The 13,719-nt window shown below is 30.4% G+C and overlaps 1 protein-coding gene across 6 annotated transcripts in view; it reads left to right on the plus strand.

Moving 5' to 3' along the window:
• Nucleotides 1-13,719, plus strand: part of LOC117168439 (jouberin-like) — a 36,457-nt gene that overhangs the window by 16,614 nt on the left and 6,124 nt on the right. For 5 of the 6 annotated variants that reach the window (XM_033354084.1, XM_033354090.1, XM_033354086.1 and 2 more), the window contains 7 exons: nt 1,520-2,142; nt 4,772-5,145; nt 6,250-6,430; nt 7,777-8,802; nt 8,891-9,036; nt 10,867-11,220; nt 11,313-11,468. In XM_033354084.1, the coding sequence (XP_033209975.1) occupies nt 1,536-2,142; nt 4,772-5,145; nt 6,250-6,430; nt 7,777-8,802; nt 8,891-9,036; nt 10,867-11,220; nt 11,313-11,468 (2,844 nt within the window). In that variant the 5' untranslated portion in view covers nt 1,520-1,535. The remainder of the gene's footprint in view (nt 1-1,519; nt 2,143-4,771; nt 5,146-6,249; nt 6,431-7,776; nt 8,803-8,890; nt 9,037-10,866; nt 11,221-11,312; nt 11,469-13,719) is intronic. The other variant, XM_033354089.1, reaches the window with a different exon arrangement.

The following is a 13,719-nucleotide window of genomic DNA, read 5'->3' on the forward strand; positions in this document are numbered from 1 at the left end:
CACACTTCTTACTTCCTTCCTTTCTTCCTTCTTTCGTCTTCAGGCCCCCTCCCTTATGTTGTGGAAACCCCGACTCTCCGCCTTCTCCTCCTTCTTTATTCCACTCTCTACCTGTTTCCATTACCTGTTCCTTTCTATCCATAGTCTCCGATTCTAACCCTCGTCACCATGTACCTTCCCTATTCACTTACCTCAATTTTTCTTTCTCTTAAATCCATATCCACACATTCCAATTTATCCACATCCTGTCTTTCCCTATCCATACCGTATTACCTTTTACGCTTTCATTCCATGCTCTTTGTTTCTTTATCTACTTTCTTCTTCTTTAATACCACGTCACATCCTCCTCTATCCTTTCTTCCCTTCCCTTTAAAGCTTTCTTCCTTCTCAAGATAGAAGCGTTTCTTCCTCACTTCTCACTTTTACGATATCCATCCGTGATTTACCTTCATTCTCCCATCCCACTCCACTTACCTCTTCCGCGTGCATTTTCCCCAATTTTTCCCACCAGCTTTTCGATTTCTTCTCTTTCTAAATCACTATCCACTTTCATTCCTCTAATCACACATTTCAACCCCTCTCCTTTGAGTGCCATTTAGACTTCGGTTCGTTTTCTCTCTAAACTCTTTAATGAGATATTCCAGGCTCTCTAGATCAACTTTCCCTTTTGCCTTATTCACAGTTGCTTAAATAAATGTTTGAGATTAAACAATTTTAAATTCAAATGTTTAAATAATTAAATAACCTCTACTTCAAAGCCTTCGGTATTAAACAACAAGAATACTTCAGATTTTACGCTTTCAAATTTAGAACTTTAAAAATTCTTAAGATTTAAACTACTAAAAAATTGTAGAATATCAAATTTATAGCCTTTAAAATAGAAAATTTGCATTTTTCAAAACTTAAAATAAGAAATTTTAATTTTTAAAAAATAAGAAGTTTTATACTTAAAGCAATAAAAACGCTAAGATTCCTTGAATTCTTGAAATTTCGCATATTCTTCAAATTTCCTGAATCCCTTAAATCTCTAAATTCTTTCTATTCAACTACACTCTTGTGAATTCCTCAAATATTCGGAATTTTTTAAAATCCTGGTATTTCTGCAATTCTTCTGAATTCAAAGGAATGAAATATTTAAAATTATTAATTTAATACTGATACGTATTAGAAATTTGTCGATTTCACTATATAATAACTTCAAATTAAAATCCTCTATAATTTAAAAATATTAAAAAGAATTAAAAAATGAGTATTTTTGAGTTTGGATTCCAATTTTCGAAGCCTCTTTTCAAATTAATCTGCGAAACGATAACAAAAATTTTGCATGGAAAATGAAACCACGCCTCTCAGATTACTTTTTTAAAAGTGATTGAACTCTGAAATTTCAAATATCTTATATTATTAATTGGCAATACAATATTTCCCACACGTTGTAGTTCGCGCACAATTGCTAGTTAATATAAAATAAAAATATATTTTCGCCTTTTAAATTAATTAAATTTTGTTTTTTAAATGGTAGATTTTGAAAATCTAGAATGGTAGATCCACCAAAAGCCGAATTAGGAAAACTCGAAGTCAGAAGTAATCTACATTTGATGAATATTCGGACAAAAAGATTCGGTAGTGGGAAATCTGATGGAAAATCAGAGGAAGCAATGGATTCCGATTCTCCAAAATCTCACTCCAAAGAAACTCGTTTTTCCAGAAAAATATCAGTGGGAGATAAGAGATCAACATCTCCAGGAAAAAGAAATGATGCAGAAAATACAGTAATAGACATCGACCCATTCACAGGCTCTAATTATCTGGAAAAATCAAGTAAAGAAAATCCCCGAGTAACTCGTGCTCGGCCCAAGTTAAGAAGATCACAAAATGTTCAAATTTTGGATGTGGAAGCCGCTAAAGATGAAATCCCAAAACCTGTTCCAATGAACGTTGTTGTGGATGTACATTGTGAAAATGAAATCCTTAAACCAGATAGAGGAAGAAAAAGTGTCCATAGCCCTTTTTCACCAGGTAGAAAAAATGGTATTTCCGATTCAGATGAGAGTGCTAAGAAGGACCAAGAGCAGGGCAGGTTTTTTGTGAAGTCTCCTAAAAAGCAGGAATTGGAAGCTCAAGAGTCAATCATCAGGGATGATGGTAAACTATTTTTTTCAGTACTTTTGTCAAATGTGCAATTTCAGGCCTCGGACTCATTTGAAAAATTCAAAATAGTGTCAAAAGCAGCATACATTTTGAAAAATAGTAGGAAAACAGTGTTATGCAATTTTTCGAATATTTTATGGAGGTATTAACTATTTTCGGGGTTTCGTAGCCCCACGCAGAAACCCTTATAGTTTCGATCCGTCTATCCGTCGTTCTTTCTTCCCAGAAGGAAAAAATAGCGGGGAGTAGAGGGAAAGTATGGAAAGTTAGGGAAAATTAAGTGAAAAGAAATAGAGGAAATTAGGGGACGGGAAGTATGAAAGTGCGGAAAAGTGTGGGGGAAGTAGAGGAAGTGTTGGGAAATGTAATGAGGGGGTCGGGGAAGAGAGGGGAACTGAGAGGAGCTGAAGTAGGGGAAGTAGGGGAAAATGAGGATAGGGGAAGTGTGGGAAAATGAAGGGAGGTGAAGTAGGAGAAGTAGAGAAAGTGAAGCGAAATGAAGGAAAATGAGGGTACAAGAAGTAGGGAAAGCAGAGAAAGTGCTGAGGAATGAGGAGAGGATAAAGTAGAGAAACTGAGGGGAAATAAGGTAAATATATCAATGATAGAAGTGAGGAGGAATTAGGGAGGGGAAGTAGGGAAAGTGAGATGAAGTAAAGGAAATGATAAGAAGTGAGGAAGAAAAGTGAAAGAGGGTAGCTAGGAGAGTACTGGGGTAGTGGGCGAGGAAAAGTATGGGAATATGGGGGTATGTATGACGATCTTTTTAAATTCCTTAAAATTTATTAAAATCTTATATTTACTTTTCTAATCCTCTGAATCATTTACATTTGGTGAAATCTCTAGAAGTCCCTTGAAATTTCACTTAATTTATTCCTTAAAGTTCTCTAGAAATCCGTCGGTATCTATTGAAATCTTTTAAATATCAATGATATCCTGAATATGTTTTTTAAAATCGTTTTAAATTTTCTAAAATCGCACGAAATTCCTTGAAATTCTGAAAAATGTTGAAGTCTCATTAAATTCCTTGAAACTTATTAAAAATCCTATTTTTTATCCTGTGAAATTGATGAAAATCTTTAAATCTCCTGAAGTCCCTAGTAATCCCAGAATAATCGAATAGAATCCCGAAAAAAAATCCTGGAAATATCTTTCAAAATTCGTTTAAAAAATTTAATATACAGTGAAACCCTTCAATATCCATCCCTTTTATAGCCCTTCCGAGAATTGACGCCGCGCCGCAGGTAGGTGTAACAGGAGCTGCGTGAAGTTATATTTTAGACTTAAACAATATTTGAATACGATTTGAAATTTAATAAAATTTCAGGTTATTTTTATAATACAAACAGTTTATAAAGTTTTAATCAGACGTTTACATTTATTTAGCAACTAAGGCTTTTGAACTGAAATAGTTCCATTTTTAACGTTAACACCTGTAGATTGTTTAGATTTAAAAGTTTCAGAATCGTCTTGTAAAATAAATGATTTTCCATTTTTTTTATATTCGAACCACAGTTCAAACCTAAAATGTTTGTTATCAAAATTTTTAAAAAATGTAATGATTTTAATTTTCAATTGTTTCTGTAAGTCTTTTGAAAGTGAACGATTTAAGGATTGAGCATTGCAAACTGTGTTATTTCGTAATTAAAACATTAAAAATTGAACTTAACATTTAAAAGAAAGTAGAAATCGAACTTATTTTGAATTGCACTATATCATGTGATATAAACTTGTTAATATTTTAAGTGATTGGATAGATTTTTCTTTTAAAAAATTTGTTAAGTTCCCGGTAAACAAATAAATCCAGTATAAATCTACCTTAAAAATTCTAAAAAAATTCTTTGAAATATCATTAAATTTCTCAGTACCTTTTAAAATACAATAAGTATATTCTAACATTTAAATCTAGTAAAATCATATAAACCTTTTGAAATCCTATACAAGGTCTTGAAATCTTTAGTATTTTTTAGAATTCCTTCAAAATGTTGAAAGTTTGTAAATCCTCTGAAAACCATAAAATCGGTGCAAATCCCTCAAAATTTAATTCGATTTCATTAACACCCGAAAATTCCTTATAAATTCTTTGAAATTTTTTGAAATCTCTTGAATTCTGTGAAATTCTTTTATAATTTTCATATACTTTAGAAACTTATAAATTTGTTTAAATTCGGAACATTCTTGGGATCTTGTAAAATATCCTAAATTCCTTGAACAGTACATCAGAGTTCCATGAATTATCTTGAAATTTGTAATATATCTCAAAATTTCTTAAATTTTTTGGAAAAATTTGACATCCTTTGACATTTTTTAAAATCTTAAAAATTTCGAAATCTTTTGAAATTTCGATTTTTGATGTGGCGGAAATATTATTTTACCCAATCAGCGAAGAAGTTTTAAAATACGTTTAAAGGTCAAGTGAAAAAATATGCAGTTACATCAGTAAGAAGTTAGCGAAAATAGTAGCATTAGTATCATTTTTTTCAAAATAGTAGTAAAATAGTTGCATCATAAGGGATAGGCTTGAAAAAATGTCAATAGTACCGTGAGTCCAAAGCCTGAAATTTAATTATTTTTTTGATTTGAAAAAAAATTTTTTTTTTTTAAACATAAACTGATCTTTTAGATGACATACAAGAACTCAGAGAATCTCCTTCGGCTTCTTCAAGAACTCAAGCATTTACTGTTCGCTCCAAGGAATCAAGAATAGATTTGAGAAAGAGTCTCAAATCGTCAAAGGAAGAAAAATCAGAAAAATCGGAAAATGAAGATCATAGCGATTCTGTTGAACCATCCATCAAAGGAACTCGACGACGAAAACGGTGGCAAAAATTGGAAACTGTCTATTTAGCTGACGATCCTAAAAAAAATCGAGAAAAGCATTGGTCTGAAGAAGTTGGCAATGCTAGCCTTACAAAAAAGAAATCAAAAAACTCTTTGGATACCTCATCTGGAAAAGAAGATTCGCCAAAGATACCTAATAGAAAAATGATGATGCAGGTTCGGATAAAACAATCATATTTATCGTTTTAGGTTCAAAACTGAAAAATTCATCAAAGTAGTCGCAGCATGCCTTAAAAAAGGGTTCTGTAGCCTATCAAGATATTAATTAAGTCGTTCAATAACTTCTTCCTCTTCTACTCCCCTTCTCTAACCCTCACATTCCCTACCCTACTGTCCATAATTTCTAATAATTTCCCTTACTTCCTCTCACACCCTCTAGTTTTTCTCGCAAATTTCCCCTTACTTTCCTTAACCCCTAACCTTATTTTCCCTCACTTCCACACTCGCCATTTCCCCTCGCTTCGCTTACACCCTTTCGCATCCCTTACTCCCTTACTCCCATAATTCCCCTTACTTCTCACCCCATAATTTCTGCTCACCTTCCCTATTTTCACATTTACCCTACTTTCACTCATCTGATTTCCCCCACTTTCTCTTTTTCTTCCATTTTCCTCTATTTCCCTTCACATCCCCTAACTCCACACCTCTTCTTTCACCTATTTCTCCTCCCCTAAACTCCATACTTCATACATTCCCCCCTTACTCTCCCAATTTCCCCTACATTTCTCGTTCTATTTTCCCTCATTTCTCCTACTTTCCATCTCCCATTTCCCTCCCTTATCCTTATACGTTATTTACATCCCGCTACTTTCCATCCATGCATTTGCCTTCACTTCTCGTACTTCTCCTTCCTTCATTTCTCTCATATCCCCTACTTTTACTTGACTCATTTCATCTCTCAATTTCCATTCACTTCCTTTACTTTCCCTACTACAATTTCCCCTAATCCCCATAATTTCCCCTAATTAACAAACTTGACCCTAATTTCCTTCTCGATTTTCCCTCATTTCACTTACTTTTCATCCTTATCACTTCTCCCGCTACTATACCTCTCATTTCCCCTGTTTCCCCATGTCTAATTAATAATTTTCCATCACTACCCCTCCTTGGAAAAACAGATGACGGACGGACATCCGAACAAAATTATAAGGGTTTCTGCCCGGGGCGGCGAAACACCAAAAATTAAAAATTGTATGTCTGCTTTTCAGTTATATTTATTATTCTTATTATATTATTATATTATTAATTATATTCATCCAGGAAGGATTTGTGAAACCAGTACCAGCTCCTCGTACAAAGACTACCAAATTCTTAACAGAGTCCAAGTTGGCTTTCGACAACGAGGCATTTTTACCAGACCAGGAAGAAGTTCTAAGAATTGAAACAAATCAGGAAAATGCAAAAATAAAAATGAGTCTTGTAACTGTAGGCGTAGAAACAGGTGAGAACTTATCTGTAATTAAAGAATTGATATACATATTTAAAAATTTAAGAAAGTCATAATTCTCTCCAGGGACGCTCAAAAACCCTCCAAGGTCGCGTCACAAATACGACCACTCCCCCCTGTTTAAGTCAAATTTCTTCTTCAATTTTACTTTATATTAACGCCTAAAATAGGGTTATTTTTCACAAAAAAGGTGAATGGTCGAATTTTTAAACAAAAAATAATTAACTTCAACCAAAAACGGTTGCATTTTCAACCAAATAGTTGAAGTTTTAAGCAAAAAAAAAATCATGTTTAACTATGTAGTTGAATCTTCAACCTGCGAAAACGAATTTTGAAACAAATAGTCAAATTATCAACCAAGAAATTTTCTATCAACAAAATTTAATTTTCAGTCCAAAAAGACGAAGTTTTAACAAAGCAGTTGAATCTTCAAACAGGAAAGATTAATTTTCAATAAACATAGAGTTAATTATTATTGAAACACTTGAATTTACAACGAAACAATTAAAAATCTCAAGAAAAAAAAAACAAGTTTTTAACCAAACAGTTGAATTTTCAACCCAACAAGACGAATTTTCACCACAAATGGTTGAATTTTCAAAAAAATAGTTGAATCTTGAAGCCAAAAAGATACAATTTTTAGCATTTATAACCAAGCAGATGAATTTTTAATATACAAAAATGAATTTTCAACTGAATGATGAATCTTGAGAAAAACGAAATTAATTTTGAAAAATGAAGTTCAACTTTTAATCGAGTACTTAAATTTTCGGTCAAAGAAGATTAGTTCTCGCTGAAAAATATTATAGTTGACATTTCAACCAAAGAAATAATTTTTTCTTCAATCAAAAACAGGCGAAATTAACCATAACGATGAATTCTCGACAAAACGTGTAATATAGTTAATATTGCAACCAAAAAATAATTTTATTTCAAATAAAAAAAAGTATAATAAATATATGAATTTTCGACTCAAAAAGAGAAATTTTCAACCCGATAGCTGAATTTTCTATTCAAAAAGGTAAATTCTCTAGAAAGCAGTTAAATTTTTTAACCTAAAAAGACGAATATTCTATAAAATAATAGAAATTTTAACAAAAAGAGATGAATTTTGGACCAAAAATAAAGGAGTAGACTTTTCAACTAACTGAATTAATAGCATAAATAGAACTATTGATTCAGTTCGCAGTTAAACGTAAAAACGAGAAAAAGATAAATTTTCTTGAAAACAAGGCCCAAAAGAGGAAATCTATAAAAGTGGGGGTTTTCATGCATTTTGAAAAAATTATATTTATATTTATATTTTCCATGTGTGATGTCAAATTCTGCATTAAAATTAGTTTCAGAATCCAAATCCACTGTGAAGAGAATGAAAAACCTTCACTTTCTCGACAAAAAAATGGAAAATATTTCATCTGAGCGATCAGAAACTTCTGATCTTGACTCAGATGATCGTCGCATTGAAAAGAAAAAGAAGACTCCCGAAAAAATTCAAGTTCTTGGGAATTCTGAGGAAGAATCAGATCTTTCAAGAAAAGAGAGTTACGTTATAAGAAAGTTGATTCGTTCCAAAACATTTCGAAAAACTGGCAGTGAAGACACTTCAAACTTGGAAAATGAATCTAGCATCTCGCGAAATAGTAAACTAGAATTGCAAAGTCGGCGGAATTCTGAGGAGTATTCTTCTGAGATTGAAACCCACCAGAAGCCCTCTAAAAGTAAAGTTGAAGTAATTCGTTCGAAATATTCTGATCAGGAAACAACGGTATCAACGAACGAAGACAGTGACCAATTTTTGGATAGATCAAGGCAGTCAAAATTAAAAATTCCAGAGTATTCCAAAGAAAGTGCAAAAATCGAAGAAAAGGGCAAGAGAAGAAATGACAAAAGAAGAAAAAAAGATATTCACATGAGCAGAACTAGTTCTTCAACCCGAGCTCAAGAATCATTGGATGAAGACAGTGCGAGGAAAAAGAAGAGGAAGAAAAAAAAGAAGAAAGGAGAAAAAGAAGAAAATAGGGAAATCAAATTTATATCTATAATTGTTCATAAATGTGATATTCTTGAAATTGATTATGTAACAAGACACCCCATGGTGAAGGTTCATATTGTCAACGCTAAAACAGGAGATTATCTGAGGAGTTTAGAAAGTGAAGAACTAACTGGAAAATATTTGCAGCCTGTGATAACAAGAAAATTCGATTTTAGGGAGCACAGGTCAATCATTCCAATGTGGGAGGAGGAATTAATTTTTGAGCATGATTTTGAAGATATTTTAAAAACTGAAGATGAGCAAGTCTTGATTCTCTTCGAGATTCTTGATCTTTTAAGTTTCTCTGAAGCGAGCTTTAATTATGATCAGTATGGTGAGACTATAAATTAGGTTTCAGAGATTTATCAGAAAGTGGAATATTGTTTAACGAATTAACTAATCACAATAATTTTCTATTATAGGAAGTGAAGGTTGTTGGTACAAAATTGCCTGGGCTTTTCTGAGACCTGTAGGAACAGTAGGAATATTACACATCAACAAAAAAGTTAGACTTCAATTGTACAGACCTCGAAGAAACTTCAAAAAATTCAGTAAAAACAAATGCGAGGTGAGTCACAGATCGAAATCTATATTGTTATCATAATTAAAAAGGGGTTTTTACTAATTTGGCATTTTCCTTGACGATTAAAGACAAAATTATAATCTTGTAACATTTATAATGCAGAATCTTTTAGGAATGGAATAAAACAAATGTAAAATTTGCATTTATTATTCTCAGGGCTGAAACAGCCTAAATTAATTTAAAAAAAATTATTAATTTGTAGTAATAATGTGATTAATGTTATTTAAAATTTTCAAAAATTCCGAAAAATTTGTTTCATAAAACTTCAAAACAAGCCAAGTTGAATTCAAAAGAATTCAAATGAATTGGAAAAAATTCAATTAATTACATTTATTTCAGTCAAATTGGAGTGGATTTAGAGAAATGCGAAGAGTTAGATGAAATTCTTGGAAATTTAAGATGAATTTAAAAAATGAAGTGAATTGAGAGCAGACCAAAAAATATTATAGGTCTTGTAAAATCGTTTGAAATTCTAGGAGATTCTTTACATCCGCATGAATATTTTTAAACCCCCTAAAACCCTTGAGATTTAAAAAAACACTCTTAAATCTTTAAAATCCTTTCGAGTAACGTAACATTATTGAAACTTATCGAAAAATCCTTGAAATCTTAATGCATTGGAAACTTTTCAAATACCCAAAAATATTTCATATACTTTGAAATCTTTCGAAATTCCTTGAAAAATGTTTAAACTCTTGAAAATTCCTCAGAAATTTAAAAAATACCTTTAAATCTTTCAGATTTTGTGGAATCCCTTCAAATTATTAAAATTTATTCAAAGATCATTGAAATCTTAAAAAATATCCCAAAATATTCCAAATTCTTTGAAACCTCTTAAAATCTCTTAAATTTGTTTAAATATCTTCGAAATGCCTTGTAATCTTTTAAAATACCCTCAAATGTATCAAATCTTTTGAAATTTTTTGAAGTAACGTGTAATCTTTTTGAATCCCTTGAAATTCTTGATATCTCTTGAAAATGCCTTGAATTCTTTTCAAATATCCTAAAATATTTCAAATCCTTTGAAATATTTTGAAACCCTTAAACATTCTTGAACGCTCTTTAAAAGTCTCTTGAAGTTTAAAAATACCCTAAAATGTTTGAAATATTTTGAAATACCTTCAAACTATTGAATTATATTAAAAATTCCTTAGAAAATTAAAAAAATTATTAGAATTTTTTTAAATGCCCTACAATATTGCAAATTATTCGAAATCCGTTGAAATCCCTTGAAGTGTTTTAAAGCTCTTAACAATTTTTTGGAATTTTTAAAACCACTTTCAAATCTTCATAAACCTTTGAAATTTCTTTAGATTATTGAAATATACTAAAAAAGTCTCAAACCATTTAAGATAATAAAAAATATTGAAAAACTGCATCAGAGACTAGAATCACGCTCCTAAAGGTAAAATTTTACGTTGATTGGTCTATAATTAGTACCACAGAATTGGCTATTCTAAAGAAAAATTAAGGAGTTATTATTCTATTGTATAAAATTCTTAAAATATTTTAAATCAATAATGGTATCGTATAGTTCAGTTCTGAAAAACAGCACTAGAAAATGATACCATGCATGTCCACTTAAAATTCTATGCCAATCTGTTTGATAGTTCTTTGAGCGGCCCTAGACAAGAGTGAAAAATTCTACTTTTTTATAGTTTTTCAGAGTTTTTGTTTTTGTTATTGTACTTGGCGAAGATTTACTACCGCAAATATTTTTTATAAATCATTTTTTCATTTACCAACTCACAGCATTCAAATCGATATTTTTTGGATTTAAGTCGAAAATAATTACGTAAATTATTTCTGATAAAGGTTTACACTTGGTGGAAATCTAATAAACGAGAAAAATACCCAAGCAGTCTCTTTGTGACAGTATCAGCAGTCGATCCTCCAAAAATTGAACCAATTTATTATGAACAACTGGCCCTAAACGAATTGTCTGAAGTTCGAAGTGATGTTCTAAAACCTCTAGAAAGAACCTCAGATGAGATAAGTCTTCCAAAATGGTCAAGATTGACAGCCCAGTCATGCAAAATACCAAACGATTTGCTGTTTGAAACTGAAATTTTTGAGAATGGATCCTTTTATCTGGCTTTTAGCAATGACGGAAAGCTTTTAGCATGCACGACTTCAGAAGATTACGATTTTTCAATCATAGTTTACAAGGTGCTGATTAAAAAATAGAAATATCATCCAGTCTGGCTTAGCTCTGATGAAGAGATCTTTTAAATATTTATATAAATTTATATTTTTCTTAGATTGACGAAAAGAAGATTCACGTCCAGTTTAAGGGGCACAAAAATTTTGTATATTCTCTGAATTGGTCTCAAAATGATCAATATTTACTCTCAGTATCTTCGGATCATACTGCTCGCTTATGGGACGTACATGAAAAAATAATTCAGCATATCCAGGTGGGTTTTTTTTTTGCAGATCTCAGACTTGACAGTCCAAAATGTCCTCAAAAACAGAGTAAATATGGAAATTTTTTAAGAAAATAGGGGAATAAATTTAGTTAAATAAAATTAATGTAGGTCTCATTCTATGGTTTCAAGTCGAAATGTATTGCATTTTATACTAAAACAGATGAATTTTCAACCAAAAATGTAGAGTTTTCAGCTAAAAAGTCGATTATTTTAGAAGATATTTAAGTGATAAACCCGAAAGATAAATTTTCAACAAAAACGTTTATTTTCAAATAGTAAAGATGAATAAAAAAAATAATTTTCAAGCAAGAACTTGCATTTGCAACCAAATAGTTTAATTTCCAGGCAAAAGGGACACATTTTTACCAATGGAGTTGAATCTTTAACCGAATAGTTGAATTTTTAACCTATAAAGATGAATGTTTTAACCAAAAAGACGAACTTTCCAGAAAAGAGTTGAATTTTCACCCATAAAATATTAATTATCAAGCCAAAAAGATGAATTTCCTAAATAAAAAAGTTAAATTTTCAAACAAATAATTGAATGTTCTATAAAAGTAGTTGAATTTTAAACCCAAAAAGATTAATTTTCTAACAAAAAAGAAGAATTTTCAACAAAATAGATTAATTTTCAACGAAAAAACTAAATCATCAACTAAAACGATCAATTTTGAACCTGAAATCGAACAGTTAAATTTCCAGTTAAAAAAATTAATTTTTTATTAAAATACAACGAATTTTTAATCAGAAAAATTAATTCTCAATCAAAAGGATGAAATTTCAACAAAAAAGTTAATTTTCAACTAAGAAAGGTGAATTTTCAACCAGATATTCGAATTTTCAAGCAAAGAGACGAATTATCAAAAGAAAGGCAGAATTTTTAACCAAAGAGAAGACTTTTCAACCAAAAAGTTAATTTTTTATGAAATGATCAAATTTAAAAGAGTGAGAATAATAAACTTGTATCAAATTCAATTGAATTTTCAACCAAATAGTAAAATTTTTAACTTAAAAAGTAAACATTTTTTTAAAAAGGTTGAAGTTTTATCCAAATAGGTAAAGTTTCAACCTAAAAAGTTCATGTTCAGCTCAATGACTCAATTTTCAAAAAGAAAATATATTTTATTATTGAATATCATCTGACCAAAGCCATGTAATAAAAATATAAAAAAACATTCAAATTCAACCAAAAAAATTGTATTTTCAACCAAACAATCTAAGTTCTTTTTCAACTCAAAAAGACGAATTTTCAAGAATAGAGTTAAATTCTCAACCAAAACAGATTAATTTCCAACCAAAAAGTTACATTCAATGCAAAATAGTAGAACTTTCAAGAAAAAGAGACGAATTTTTAACAAGAAAGTTTATTTTTCAACCTCAAGCAAATCAGATTCATTTGCAACCAAAAAGTAACATTTTTAATCAAAAGATATACATTTTTAAAACAAAAAGACAAATTGTCAACTAAATAAGATTTTTAAGCCAAGAAAAAAATTGCCACTGAATTGTGGAATCTTTAAAGCACAAAAAGTTGGATTTTCCACAAAACAGTTTATTTTTCTATCAAAGGATGAATTTGCAATCCAAAGGGAAGATTTTTTTTAATCCCAAAAGACTAATGTTTAAGAAAACAGTTAAATTTTCGACTAAAGATGATAAGTTTTAAACAAAATCATTGAATTTGCAACAAAATAATCAAATTAACAAAAGCAGAGGAATTCTGAACCAAAAATATAATAGCCAATTTTTTAATTGAACATAATAAACTTTCAACCAAAAAGGTGGCTTTTCTACCAAAAAATGAATTTCCTATATAAAAAGATGACATTTTACATTTTAACGCAATAATTCAATTATTAACCAAATAATACAATTTTCAAAAAAAAGAGGTGAATTCCGAACTAAAAATAGCAGAATTTTTAATTAAACAGAGTTAACTCTCAACCCAAAAGATGACTTTTTTTACCAAAAGATGAATTTTCGATTCAAAAAGACGAATATTAAAAAAAACAATGGAATTTTCGACAAATAAATATGACTTTTTAACGAAATATTTGAATTTTTAAACAGTTTAGTAGTTTATCTTTCATCCACATAATACAATTCTTAAGCAGAAGAGAAGAATTTTGAATAAGAAATATCAAGGTAAAGTAAATGGCAGCGTGCCCAGAGGTAGACCGCGGAAAGAATGGTTAGAATGTGTGAATGAGACCCTACTTAGAAGAGACATAAGAAGTCA

This window comes from Belonocnema kinseyi, chromosome 2 (assembly GCF_010883055.1).
Source record: "Belonocnema kinseyi isolate 2016_QV_RU_SX_M_011 chromosome 2, B_treatae_v1, whole genome shotgun sequence".
Taxonomy (NCBI): domain Eukaryota; kingdom Metazoa; phylum Arthropoda; class Insecta; order Hymenoptera; family Cynipidae; genus Belonocnema; species Belonocnema kinseyi.